The 13135-nt window shown below is 56.2% G+C and overlaps 1 protein-coding gene across 3 annotated transcripts in view; it reads right to left on the reverse strand.

The window, feature by feature from the left end:
- dyrk1b (dual-specificity tyrosine-(Y)-phosphorylation regulated kinase 1B) overlaps positions 1–13135 on the reverse strand; it is a 44782-nt gene that overhangs the window by 22242 nt on the left and 9405 nt on the right. The window contains exon 2 of one of the 3 annotated variants that reach the window (XM_088621394.1): positions 3022–3200. The exons of 1 other annotated variant lie outside the window; for it this stretch is intronic. In XM_088621394.1, the coding sequence (XP_088477520.1) occupies positions 3022–3160 (139 nt within the window). In that variant the 5' untranslated portion in view covers positions 3161–3200. Of the gene's footprint in view, positions 1–3021; positions 4109–13135 lie in introns of those variants that run through there. One more of the 3 variants, XM_088621395.1, reaches the window with a different exon arrangement.

Below are 13135 nucleotides of genomic sequence, written 5' to 3' on the forward strand. Positions count from 1 at the left end.
AGCCATCCAGCAGGGCTCCAGCGCTCCCGCACTCCGGTGCTCCGGCCACCGGAGGCTTGAGGTCGCAGACTCGGCTCTCTCATGGGGAGCTCTGAAGGCTCGGGAGCAACCCCCCCCCATTTTATAAGGATCTCAACCTAAATGAATACTGAAACCAAAAAGGAGGTTCAGCTGAGGTGGAGGCTGTAGCGGGGGTATAAGCCTATCTGGTTTTAGGACTGGAAACCTGCTGGACTCCTCCGGGCTTCCATGCAGTGCCAGGGGCTCTGCCACAGGCCCCAGCGCCCACTAGATGCAGTCGGGGAAGAGGTGCTGCCCACACCCACGAGCCCAGCGCCCGAGCGAGTTCACGAAACGGACACTGGAGCGGTCAGGAAAGCAGAGCTGAGCCCAGCGCACCAAGAAGCTCAGAGGGTCTGCAGCCCCCGAGTTTCACTCCGGAGACCACGCGGTGCCCCCCGCTGTCACACCGAAGAGCGCTCCCAGCTCGAAGGCGTCTCCCTGACCCTACCGGCGGGACAGCTGGCTCACAGACCACACACACAATCGCGCTTACAGTGCAGGATAGGCCTACAGTTAGATTACCAAGCAGAGCAGGGCCATCGTGGAGGTATGGTGCTGATGCTGCAGGTCACCCACAGGCAGCTGTTCCTCCACCTTACTGGCGTGAAAGTCTTACGCAGGCATGTAAGCCTGGACAAGACTCTGTCCCTCTCCTGCCCAATTATTCCCTCAGACCCAACGGCTTCAATCTACCCCTCACGCCAAGCTGGAGTCTGTGGGCATTTAGGATGTTAAGCTGAGCTGTGAACAGCAGCTGTGCACTGGGGCCACGTCCGTGTCTACGAAGCCCTGCTCGCGGCACTGGCTGGCTCCCTGTACAGACCCTCCTGCGATGCCAGACAAGCCAGCGATGGACAGCTCCGCCAAAGCGCTCTCGGATCGCTGGCGTGCCAGCTCACCTTTTCGGAGGCCAGACAGCACTGCCAGACAGCCAGGACCAGTCTCAGCCTGGCACAACACGGGCACAGGGACAGAAGGGAAGGCACGACCACTGAAGCTCGACAGCCGACTTCCGCTAACCACACCCCCAGAGGAGATGAGCAACATTCCCTGTTCCACTGGGAGAGCTGAGCCCATATAAGCTGTAAATTCAGACTGAACTGAAACATCACTTAAATTCAACCTGAACCAGAAATTTTTCATGTGGAGGATCGACGCAATAATTAAAGACGAATGAAAATCCCGAGACCTTCACTGACAAACAGGCAGACTGCAGGCACCCTAAACCCTGAGGTAGCAAAAGGAATTATAGGGATTAGTCAAGATCAGCCTGAATTCTCAGAATAACTTCGGATCCTGAGCACCCAGGACAATGGGAGACCATTCCCAAAGGCAGGAGTTTCAGCGTTCCCCGTCTCCTCTCCCAATCCAAGAACCCTGCCAGACCACGCCCCCCGCTCAACTCGAACTGAGCCCCCTCTGCACCCAGCTCCAGTCCGCACTGCTAACCACTGCCGGCAGAACCGAGGGACCGCCTCCGAAAGCACGGCACAGGTGCAGCCTGACCACAGCCCAGGACTCTCTAACTCCCCCAGGGGTCACCGCGGGTCTGCTCTGGGGGGCTCTGGGGGGGCAGCAGGCCGCAGCTGGAGGTCTAGTATCCATCACTGCCTGTGGACGTAGAGCCAGAGCTCAGGACACGGCCAGATCGCGGCTGACCTCACCCGCGAAAACCAACGCTAAGGTGAGATCTCAGGAGGCAAACCCTAAAAGGAGGTCATTTCTGCACGCAGTACGGCTGCCTCGTTTATACACTCCCCCCAGTTAACCCCAAAAATGAACTTTTCTTCCAAGCTGCAATCCTGCCTCAATCGGACAGAAGTCAGTCCAAGGTCCTGTGCTCAGCGCAGTTACCAGTTCACCCCCCCGCCCCCCCCAACACTACGCATCTGTGAGCTGCTCCCGATCGAGTAGTCTAGGCCACCTACGACGAACGCAGAGCATCTGCCTGCCCCACGAGCTGTCTCAATGCTCGCATGGTTGAAGCTGGTGGCTCTGCTTGGAGGTCTGAGGGGCCGATCGCTGTGCCCCAGCAATGTTACACTCAAGACACTGGCCGCTGGGAGAGAAATCCAAGACCCGCTAACACAAAGACACACTCCGCCACCTGACCCAGCTACGGAAGTCAAATCCTGAAGCAGGAAACGCCAAAATCACCTAGACAGCAGCGGGCTTCAGTGCCTTGTGTTCCCCCCCCACACTTTACCCACACGCTATTTTTTTTCCTGGTCACCATGTAACCCGGAAGCAGAAACGGCATGCCATCCCACAGAGGCCATCGACCTTTAACCCCAGTGCTCTCCGGAAGTTCCGGACTCCGGAAGCTGACGGGACCTGCTGCTCAGACTGATGATCAGCGGCACGCCCCCACGCCTGGACACACCTGGCTCCACTGGAGGAGGAGCGGCAAATTTTAAAACCGAGACTGTGGCCTCTGAAGATCCACCCACGCCAGCTGACCCGACAGGGCTCTCCGCGAGGACAGGCTAAGGAAACCGAGAGGGCGTCTGCGGATGGCGGCTATATTCCAACACGGAAAAGCGAAGGCTACCATCAGGACCGGTCCCCACCGGCCTCACACACACACGCTGGGCTTCCCTGCTTGCGTAAAGGGAAGGAAAAGATCAAAATCGTGGGAGCGAGGGAGAGACAAGGCCAGAAACGCCAGATCGGCTCATCTCCCCACCTGCACGCTTTGCAAGAGGACAGCACACAAGCTGGGAAAGCACCCCTGTCCCAGTGCAACCACTTCAATAGAGCAGGGGAAGACCCCAGTGTCCCTGGTCCCAGCAGAGCCCTCAGTTCCACCACTGAATTTCTGACCAGCTCAATGACAGGACTGACCGCATCTATGGGGCAGTTTTCAGATTTCCAACCCACTGGAGGCAGCCTTTCAGCCAGCCCCTGCCTAGAAATCACACCCCCGGATTCGTTCCCCGGAGCGGCTCGGATACTGACTTCGGGAGGCCTTGCTGAGCAGGTGCGGCTGCGGCAGGTATCTGCCCGGCTCCTGGCTGTTCATCCAGTCGGCTTGCACGCTGGCGACCATTCTCGCTGAGGGCTGGGGCTTCTCGTCCACGGCCGACGTGATCACCATCGGAATCGCCTTTCCGTCACCGCGGGACCCCGATGGAGAACTGGCGCGACCGCAATCGGAAACAGAAGTACAATTCGGGGGGAGGTGTGAGGGGAGGGGAGAGAAAAACTGTATGATGGCGATAATGACAATAATCCTCCCTCGAAACACAAACGATACAATCCCGGAAACAACAGTCTGAAGAGGAAAAAACCCAACGGGATGCGGCGATCTGCTACATCCAGCGACGTTGACAACGGAGGAAAAAGCAAAAAAAAAAAGCGTTTTTTTTGTTGTTTAAGAGCAAGAGTTTTAGCTTCCTTTACTTCTGGCGAAAGGCTGACGCTTCTCCCGCGGTGGCCACACCGGGACAGAGACAGAAAGGCACCTGAAAATAAAATCCCCCGAGCAGGGAAAAGTTTGGACGAATCCGCGGGATCCGCGCGTCTTCTAAGGCAATGAGTTCTGTTTAGGCAACGCTTCTTTAGAGATATACAAAATAAAAATATATATTTCCACTCTATTTATACCCTATCTATTAAGATAGCTCTCTGGACAGGACTATTTGGTGAAAACGCGCTTTGCTCACGTAATGACGGACGCCCACACCCTGCCGGGCCGAGGCACCGTGTCGCCGGGGGTCGAGCCAGCGGGCGGACTGCAGCTCCAGCGGGGACGCGCAGGCACTGGAGGCATGGAGAGGCGCCGCGGAGGACAGGGCTCGGAGCGCCGGCTCCCTCCTGCGCTGGCGATCGGAGCGGCGTGGGGCTAGGGTCTCCTCGCTTTCCCACCCCGCCGCCTGTACCCCATGCCCGCTAAAAATAGCCCGCTCTGGGGCGCAGGTATCCCGGGAACGACGGAAAAATGGAGACGGTGGGGGGAGGGGCTGCTCGCCGCTTTCCGGAGCGGAAGGCTCGGAGTCCCGGGCGGCGAGCGGCGCTTCCTGGACGCCGGTTTTCAGAAACAGGTTCCACAGGAGGGGCGGGGGGTGCGGTCAGGTCTGTCCACGGCTGCCCCCCAGGCAGGACACCCCCGGCTCGGGGGGGGAGGTGCTAGCGGGGGGAAGTCGCAGATGTCCGGCGCTGACCTCGGGGTCCGTCGGGGTCCTGGGAGCGAGTCTGACCCTGGGGTCGATCCGTTCCGGGGGGCAGATTTCAGGCGCCGGAGGGCAGAAGAGGAGCCCGTGTCGCCGGCACAGTCACCCAGGAAAAACAACAACCGAACAACAGGAACGGAAAGAGGCGAAGCGCCCAGAGCGCCTCTCGCACCGCGTCTTCTGGGAGTCTTGCGCAACAACAACAGCAACAACAACAGAAAGTTTCGACTTGAAGATCCTCCTCTCCCGGGAGTCCCGCGGATCAGGCTGGAGATGTGGAAAGCCGCCCACTGGCGGGTGTCTGGCTGAGCGAGCAGAGCCTAAGCCCCGCCGCGCCTCACGGGGGCAGAGCCGCTGGAGAGACGCTCGCAGGCGGGCGGGGAGGAGCGCATCCCTCGCCGCCTCCGAGCCCGTGTTCACAGGTCCCGCTCCCTCCGAGAGGCTCCCTCCGCCGCGCACATCCGCCGGCCGGACCCTCCCTTTCTCGCTCGGTCCGGTCGATTCCCGATCCCGACCACACACGCACACAAAAAAAGATTCCAGAAATGCGGGACGGGAGGCACGGAGGGGCAGGGAAAGCTGGAGGTGGGTTTTTTTTTTGCCCCCTTTTGCAAGCCTCGCCCTCCCCCCCACCGCGCCCCGGACCCGCTCCGCAGTGGCTCCGGCCTGCCTGCGCCTCGGCCCCGGCGCCCGGACGGCTCTCCGCGCTGCTCCGCCGGCGTCCCTCGGCGCCTCTGCTCCGCCTGGCCGCGGCCCTCCTGCTCTCTTCTCGGCCTCCTTCGCTCTCGCTCAGCGGTTTTCTCCGGGAGACGTTTTCCCCGCCGCCTTTAGCTCATATTCGCCGCTTTTTTCCTCCCCGGGTTGGAGTCGCTCTGCCCGGCTCCGCATCCACACCCTGAGCGCAGGACCTTTCCAACAGGCGCCGCTCGGCGGGGGGGGCGGGGGGTTGGCGGAGCGGCTCCGGGTTATAAATAATTAAACGCCCCTCACGTGTCGCGGGCACACAACGCTGCGATCGACGCTGGGGTCCAAAACGCGAAGATACACCGCTGTCTTTCCGCCCGATTCAACAGCTTCCCGGTTTTAAAAGTAAACCTTCCCAGACCCTTCCCCCTTTTCTGGGATAGATGCGCCTCCAAGCCGCTCCTCTCCATTTATAGTAACCCGGTAGATATATATAGACACGGAGGACAACTACCAAGGCGCGCCGCCGACGCGCGGCCCCGTGCCCTAACACTGTGCGCGTCCACTGAAGCGCCCCCCCCCACCGCAGCAGCAGAAACGGACCCCGATACAGCATTAAGTATCCTTGAAGCAGCAAAGACTTTTTATTTTTCTCATTGACTAAGACTGCTTGCGTTCTATAACAATATGTTCAATATCCTCTGTACCGGATTCCGGCGTGACATCTAAAGACTGAAGATCGAAAAAACGAGGACAGTAAAAGTGAAGGGAAAACCGCTGTAACGTGACAGCAAAGATGCGCGAAGTCACGAAAACTACATCCAAGAATGAATAATTCATCAGATGCTCAGACTACAGTCACTGACAACAGGGCCTGAAGTTTGACGTTGCCTGAAGCACAGAGCCCTTAACCAATCCAGGAACCTGTACAGAACCAACGTTTGTCCTGCGCTGGTATTTAGGCTGCAAAGCTGCATCAACGTGCGAAATTGCAGGTTTGAATTCAGAGCACAGCCCAGCCAGCTCTCCACCACCTTCCACCAGCTGCCCCAGTCCTGCCTCTATGGGAAATCAACTCCCAGCAGCAGCACCCTATCACCCCCCTCAAAAGACACAAGTTTCAAGGTCAAGCGTCCCAGGACTCTAAGGGGGCTGTGCAGGGTCTTGACCCATTCAAGAAGCTGCCTCGTCTGCGTGTGTAAGGTTTAAAGTGTCCTTCGGAACCTGGGAACACAATACCCCAGCACACACCCCTTTGGAAGGGGAAGCCATTCAGTGTTGCGCTCTGCTCTGAGGGCCATGGGTGAAGCCAGTGGGAGTGTTTGTGCCTCCTCTGCTTTGTGCCTGGCATTGTTACACACGCTTTAGCTCCTTTAAACACATCTGAGTGCCACAGGCACTGTATGAGGTACCATTCCTCATTACAATGAACGGTAACGAGGGCTCACCGGCATGGAGAGGCACATCTCGGTGAAACACCCAGCTGCAAGGAAAGTTATTTGACGTTTAACAAACCTCTTACAACAGTAAGACCAAATGAGCGTAAAATTGCTGGTGTAGCTTCTGTCAAAAAACAAATACCTATAGGGCAATGAGTCTTATTTGTGGCGGGTGTCTATAACAGTAGGATTCTACAGCACAGTGAACAATTAACGGGCAGCAGGTCTCGTTCAAATAATTTCTCAAGCTGAACAAGCAGCTACAATAGTAGTTCAAGCACTTCTGAATCTGTACACGCAAGGGATAAAAGCTCACATTGGAGTGATGCAGTTAACGGAGTGCCACAGGGATCCATACTAGGACCACTGCTCTTCCTAATTCAGACCAACAAAAAGAGCAGGATTAGCAAAACACTGTAGAAGCCACAAAGGAAATCCCAAAGAGATTCAGTCTCGACTGTGCCGAGCCCCGATGGATGACACTGAAGGCAGACAGGTGCAGGGAGTTGCACGCAGGAGCAAGATACAAAATGGGGAACACTGGGCTGAAACCAGCTAAGAAAAAGACATACCGGGCGTTTATAATGCCCCATCATTATACTCTCGGCAATCCGAATGTTAGGACGTATGGTTAAAAGCCAGGCCTGAAAGCCAGTTCTCTAACTGCAGTCTGTCCTCCATGGCCAAAACGTTAGGAACCCCACACCCACACACCCACACTGCTTGCAAGGCCTGCCCAAGCAGCACAAAGAGCTGGAACAGCTGCACAGCGCGCTCCGCGGCCCACACCCATCCCTCTCCAGCGAGCTCGGGACAGGGGATGAGGATGTGTGGGAATGAATCCCGTTTCCCAGCAGGATTGAGAGCAGAACGCTGTTCTGGTCAATTGTCCTCTCTGCTGGACAAGAGGGCGTGTACAACACTATCCTTCAGGAAAGCCTTCAGCCGTCAGGTCCTCTCCGTCTTCCTATATCCAACCATTTTCCAACAGCTTCTACCATTTCAGGGTCCCGGAGCCTATCCCAGCGGGCGCAAGGCTGGACACGCCCTGGTCGGGACGCCAGTCCACCGCTGGGCAGACACAGAAACAACTAGACACAATTAACCCACCAGCATGCCTCCGGGCCCTGGGAGCACCCAGAGAGAACCCACACAAAGACGAGGAGGACATGCAGACTCCACACAGACAGCACGCCGGGTCCAGAACTGAACCCAGGGCCCCAGCCCTGCTGACCCCCCGACACCGTGCTGCCCTCTTTCAACATCATTTTTTGAAAATTGTAATGAAATGCAGACAAGTCCAGAATGCGAAGCAGGATGGGCACACGGGAACAGTGGTTCTTCACCCTATTGCTTCTGTTAAGATTGACTCTGACAAACAGAAGGAATTGTGGGGATACTCCAGTCACTGGGTATCTCAGTAAATGTCTCCGGGCTCTGCTTTACAAGAATAGGTGCCAGGTGCCAGTTCCTGCATTTCAGAACGAACGAGTGCTCGTCAGAGCGCTGAAAGAGGATGTGATGAGCAACTTTAAAATAAAAAGCTTCACGTAGCTAGTTTGAGCCACGTATTGTTACTATGAAGCATGTAAATATATACATGGCTCCTACTTCTTCATCTTGGATCATTTTTATCTAAAAAATATATATATAACTCGACTTGATCATTTAAGCCCTCGGTATATCTCAATATCTCTTCCCTAGGCAAAAGGCGTGTTCCTTTCACACATACTAGTTTTCGAAGACTTTTCTTAGTTCTTCCAAATAAACTAAACTTCCTTTTTTTCCGGAGGCAGGTCGGTATAGCCCTATAGAAGTACATCAAGCTCTTAATAATACAGCATTTGATGGACTAACAGTATGTACGCAGTGTTAAAGTTATAAGAAAGTAAACTTTTTTCAATCGTTTGCTTTTGGGAGTACGCATACCCTGGCAGCGAATGTCCTACAAAATAATAAAATAATATTAACTTTCTGTGCTAAAGCGCGCGTCCGGCTTCCTGCCTCCCCTCCCACCTTGACGCGCGGCTCCGTCACTTCATAGACACAGCAAACCACCCACCCGTCCTGCGCGTCCCCGAGGCTGTTGCTACCCGACGCCACGGCAACTTCCTGTCTATTGGTCAGACGCACTGGCGGCGGCGGCCAGGATTGGTCGCAGAGAAAGTGGGCGGGGAGAAGGGGAGAAGAGACCCGCCTCGACGCTCCCTGAACGCTGTGTTGCTGGAGGGAGTGACGTGCCCGCGGAAATGGGAGCTACGGTTCAGGTAGCTGCTGATAGCGACGATGGGGGGTCGCATCCTAACCCAGAGCCAGGAGACGAAGGAAGGGGGGGATGGGTGACACCGCGCACAAAAAGGGAAGAGACTGAACAGTGACTCATTTTTTTTAAAAGGGGGCAGCGCCTTTTTAAACCAGAATCCGACGTCGCAAACCAACTTGTGTGTTGGATAATAAATTCATAAAATCCAGAAAATCCCCCGAGTTACATCAGCATATGAACGAATGTTTAATCATGTGGACGAAAAAGGACACGATTGCAACAGTGGCGCAGGGCAGTTTAACAGACCCGCTGTCCCACTCACAGGAGCTCAAGCTGCACCCCATCAACAAGCTGTGTACTTCGCGAGTAAATTAAGAACTATGACCCTCGGAAGCCAGACAACACCTTGCTCGCTAGAATAACCCTTACCCTGGCTGCGCTGTGCAATAAGAGGCGGTCGGGGACGAGAACTGGACTGACCGCACTCTTCAAGAGGGAAGGCACAAGCCCCGGAAGTAAGATAAAATACCTTCGAACACGCCATATCGCGCTCTGCTGAAGGCCTGCGGGGGGCTTGCACGCTGTGCGCCCCCCAGTAAATGTCTTGCGACCGAAAAACGCTGATTGTGTCTCGGGCACCACGAGTGTCAAGTCTGAAGAGGCGACCGCTGCTGCCGCTCTCCTTGAAGTTCAGCGTTTCCCCAGCTGAAGGGGTTTGTTTTGTGGACACATACAGCTAAAACGCAACTAGAAGGCGACCTTTCCCCGAGCGAGTCACTCGCAAGCGCGTCTTCTCCTGGCGTGGAGAGGGGGGGGTGGGGTTAACGTTTAAACCAGGAGGTCGCCAGCGTCACCGCACGTGTACTTGAAGGGCCACCTGTCGACCTGCGCGGTTCAACTTTCTTGTTACAGTTCTCGGGGGGTCGTGGAGCTCCTGAGGGTCCGGAAAGGCCGAGTGGAGGTGGGGGGGGGGTGCGGGATGGGATTAACTCCGCCAAACCTGAATAAATCCGCATTCATCCCCCCCCACCCCCTCAAAGATAAACACCGCGCTTCTGGTCAATCCTATCTCTAGCTGCTGACTGAATTCATGTCGTCATGCAGCGGCGCCTGGTACACCCCCACCCCACTGATTTGCCTAAAACTTGCGTAATAGCATTACAGCGCGCGGAGCTGACTGCCCCCCCCCCGCACGCGCCTTATCTGGTTAGCGCGAGAGGGGGCGAATTCCTCTGGCGTAATGTGGGTCAAAGGGCGAGCCGGGCGCGCGGGAGGCTCGTCGCTTTAACCTGCTGCTCCTGAAGGGGTCTGAGAAGCAGGAGCGCTGCGTCTCGCCGGCCGCTCATTTTAAACAACATCAGAAGCCCATCAGGGGACAAGCCCCCCTGACCCGACCCGAACCGAGAGGGAAGGGGCTGGCCAGGGCTCCCCTGGTGACTGTCATCGGGATACACCGAGTCCAGGGGGCTGCTGCTCTTTCTTTGTTTTACGGTCCCTGTTGGTAGCTCTGCCGGTCTTGCCCTCAGCTCACAGCGCGTTGAACTTGCTGTGAAGCTCTTAAGCCACAGAGAGATCTTGGCACCTCTCAGCTCGCGGCCAGCTCCATTTTTTTCGGTTCGAGGAGGGGGCAGGGCTGTTAAATCTATACGACACATAATACGCCACCAATCCGCTTTTAAAAATGAGACAGCGGGTCATGTGTCTGTATCTGCACTCACTTCGCTCAAGTACCGAGAGAGAGACCTATTTTAACTCGGCTCTGTAATCTAGGGCAGCACCTTTTTAACTCTGTACCGGCTGCGCTGCGGGCCCCTGCGGCCCGCCCCGGAGGGGAGCACGGCCCCGCCACACGCCACTGCAGGCCGGCCCAGTGCGCGGCCTGTTCCGATCCTGCTTATCTCTTTTTCTTCCCCGTTCCTCCCCTCTATCGTGGGCAGCGCGACCTGCTTGAGCACACGGTGGTGCCGGTTTCTCGGGAGCGAGTGTGACTCGGTTCCAGTAAATCACGTTTGCAAGCTCCCAGACAAAAGCAAGCAACACCCCCCCCCCCAAAAAAAAAAGGTTCCCGGACTCACGTGCCTGCAGCAAATTCCACCCGGCAACACACACTGCACCATGGCAACAGGCGCCCCATTGGCCGAGGCCGCGGTTTGAAATGACCAATGGGAGGGCCAGCAGCGGGTGATGCGTGTTGCTAGGTAAACATGATGCGCAGGGAAGATAAAGCGAACCAGCCCTGTTCCTGTTACTCAGGAGCTGGAAGAGCTGCGCCGCAGGGAGGAGGTCGGGCTCTCCTTTTCATTCGCCCCCCCCCCAGTTACAAGAGGTTAAGAATAAAAATAAAAGTAATGCTTTCTCACCACAACCCCCCCCTTCTCCTCTTCCCTCTCCCTCACTTTTTCACTCCTTTCCTTTTTCCTCCGAGGAGAAAATAAAGTAAAATAATCCGCAAACGTCGCTCGGGCTGCCCCCTGCTATATTTTCCAAGGGCCTTATCTACAGGCAGAAAATCCAAATATATACCAGGGAGCTCGCAGCCAGCAGCTCCCCCTGGCAGCCGGCCCGTTCGCTTGACGGCTAAATAAGGCTCGAGAGGGGCGCTGGAGCGAGCGGGCCCGGGCCTTCTCACAGCCCGGACCCCTCTCCCCCTCTCCCCCTCCCCGCTCCTGCTCCTGCAGCCCTCAGCCTGGCAGACACGGCGTCTGACACCCTGGGGCTCCAGGTCACAGCGTGATCGGGGTCCTCAGCAGGAAAGTGTGTCCCCCTGTACTGGTCCCACACAGCCAGGAGGGCCACATGGCGGGACCTGCAGTCACCTCAGACCCGCTCAGGGAGGCCAGCAGGCTTCGGCGCAGAGCAGGGCGCCAGGGTGATCCGAGGAGGCCATCCATGTTGCAGAGATCAGACCGGTCACAGGCTCCCGATAACCCCCGTCTCTGAACTGGCTCCGTCACTCAGCTCTGCCCCCCACTGAGAGCCGGCGTGTCACCCAGGCAGGGGGGTACACACTGCCGGAGGTGGAGGGGATCCCCCCCTGACCCGTACAGCGCTCAGGGTGCAGTGTCCGTGTGAGGAATTATTATTCCGAACAAGCACGTGGGACAGCCTGCTGAGGGCTGTCTGCGCAGTGGGCAGATTTCACACCTTCTCTCGAGTGCGAAGCCGTTGCAGGCAGGCAGCCAACAGGCCAGGGGCCACTGGGAGCCGCTCGCCCCAGCCAAGACCCCTCCGAGCGCAGGGGACTCAAGTTCAGCTCGGAGGGTGGAGTTTCACCCAGAAATAGGCTGGGCAGGTCTGAACAAGAGCTGTCTGGAAAGGCGGGGACTGGCTGACGTTCAAGGCTGCTCCAGTCGAACGATAAAACCGCAGCCCCATGATCAACAAACCCAAGAGGGCTGATTTAAAAAATAATAATAGTTTTAAGTATTTAAAACAAATTCTGAGCGTGGAACAAGCTCCAGAAACAGCAGAATGAAATCCAGGCACCACTTTACACAAAGAGTTGTGGGAGTAGAATAAACAGCAACCCAGCCATGTTGTTGGAGCTTATGGAAACCACAAAAGCACAACCACCTCCAAACAGATGAGAAAGTTGTCCTTGGACACAAAACCAACTGTGATCCGTAAAAAGACAAGGATGATGTATTAACTATGTAGACTGTATGTGATGTTACAGGTTTATCAGATACATTATAAAACTACAAGACTTGTAAGCCAGGTTTTTTAATTCCTTCTATGTGCAGTTGTTAGGGAACTACAGAACTATAGAAAAGCAGCCATTTTGCAAAGGGTCCCAAAGGGCCAAATTGCTTGGAAATTTTAACATTTTTTACTACTACAGAAGCAAGACAACGTCACAATGCAAATCTGTCCTTCTCTTAATTTTGTAAATCAAAGTCTGCCTGACCTCTGACATTTTAAATCCCGGTGGGCAGGGCAGGGTTCCACGAAGGATCACCGTGCCATGCTTCATTGGGACGCGACATTTGTTTTTCTGCAGGATCAACCAGGACTTCACAAGCATGAGTCAAAAAAAAAAAGTGCTCAATTCATGCCGGCGGGAATCACATCGGCAGGAGCCATGAAGAATTCCAGCCCTTCTCCCCCCAGGATCCGAGACCCAGAATGAAAGGGAGGGCGGGCTCTGCTTGGGAGGTGCGGGAGAACCACAAGGATATCTGCGTCTCGGGGGAAATCCCTGGAGAGAACAAGTGCATTAGCAGCCGCGGTGTATTGGATGCGCACTCGTGTATTATTTACTGCTGGATTCATGGTTGAATTTTTCCCAGCGCAGGATCACGCGGACAGGACCCAGAGGGTCAGGGGGAGTTCACGCGGAGATCATGCCATCCTGCTCACGCGTGTGCTGGCGGACACGGCTGCCCAGGCCCAGCCTGCGGAGCACCCCGCCAGCACGGACGCCGACACCGGCAGGACCCTGCAGCGTGGCCCCGGGGCCCCACCACCCCACTGCAGAGGCACGTCTGTGGCAAGCAGACCCCTGGCAGGGATCG

The sequence above is a fragment of the Lepisosteus platostomus genome, chromosome 26 (assembly GCF_059453375.1).
Source record: "Lepisosteus platostomus isolate fLepPlt1 chromosome 26, fLepPlt1.hap1, whole genome shotgun sequence".
Classification (NCBI taxonomy): Eukaryota; Metazoa; Chordata; class Actinopteri; order Semionotiformes; family Lepisosteidae; genus Lepisosteus; species Lepisosteus platostomus.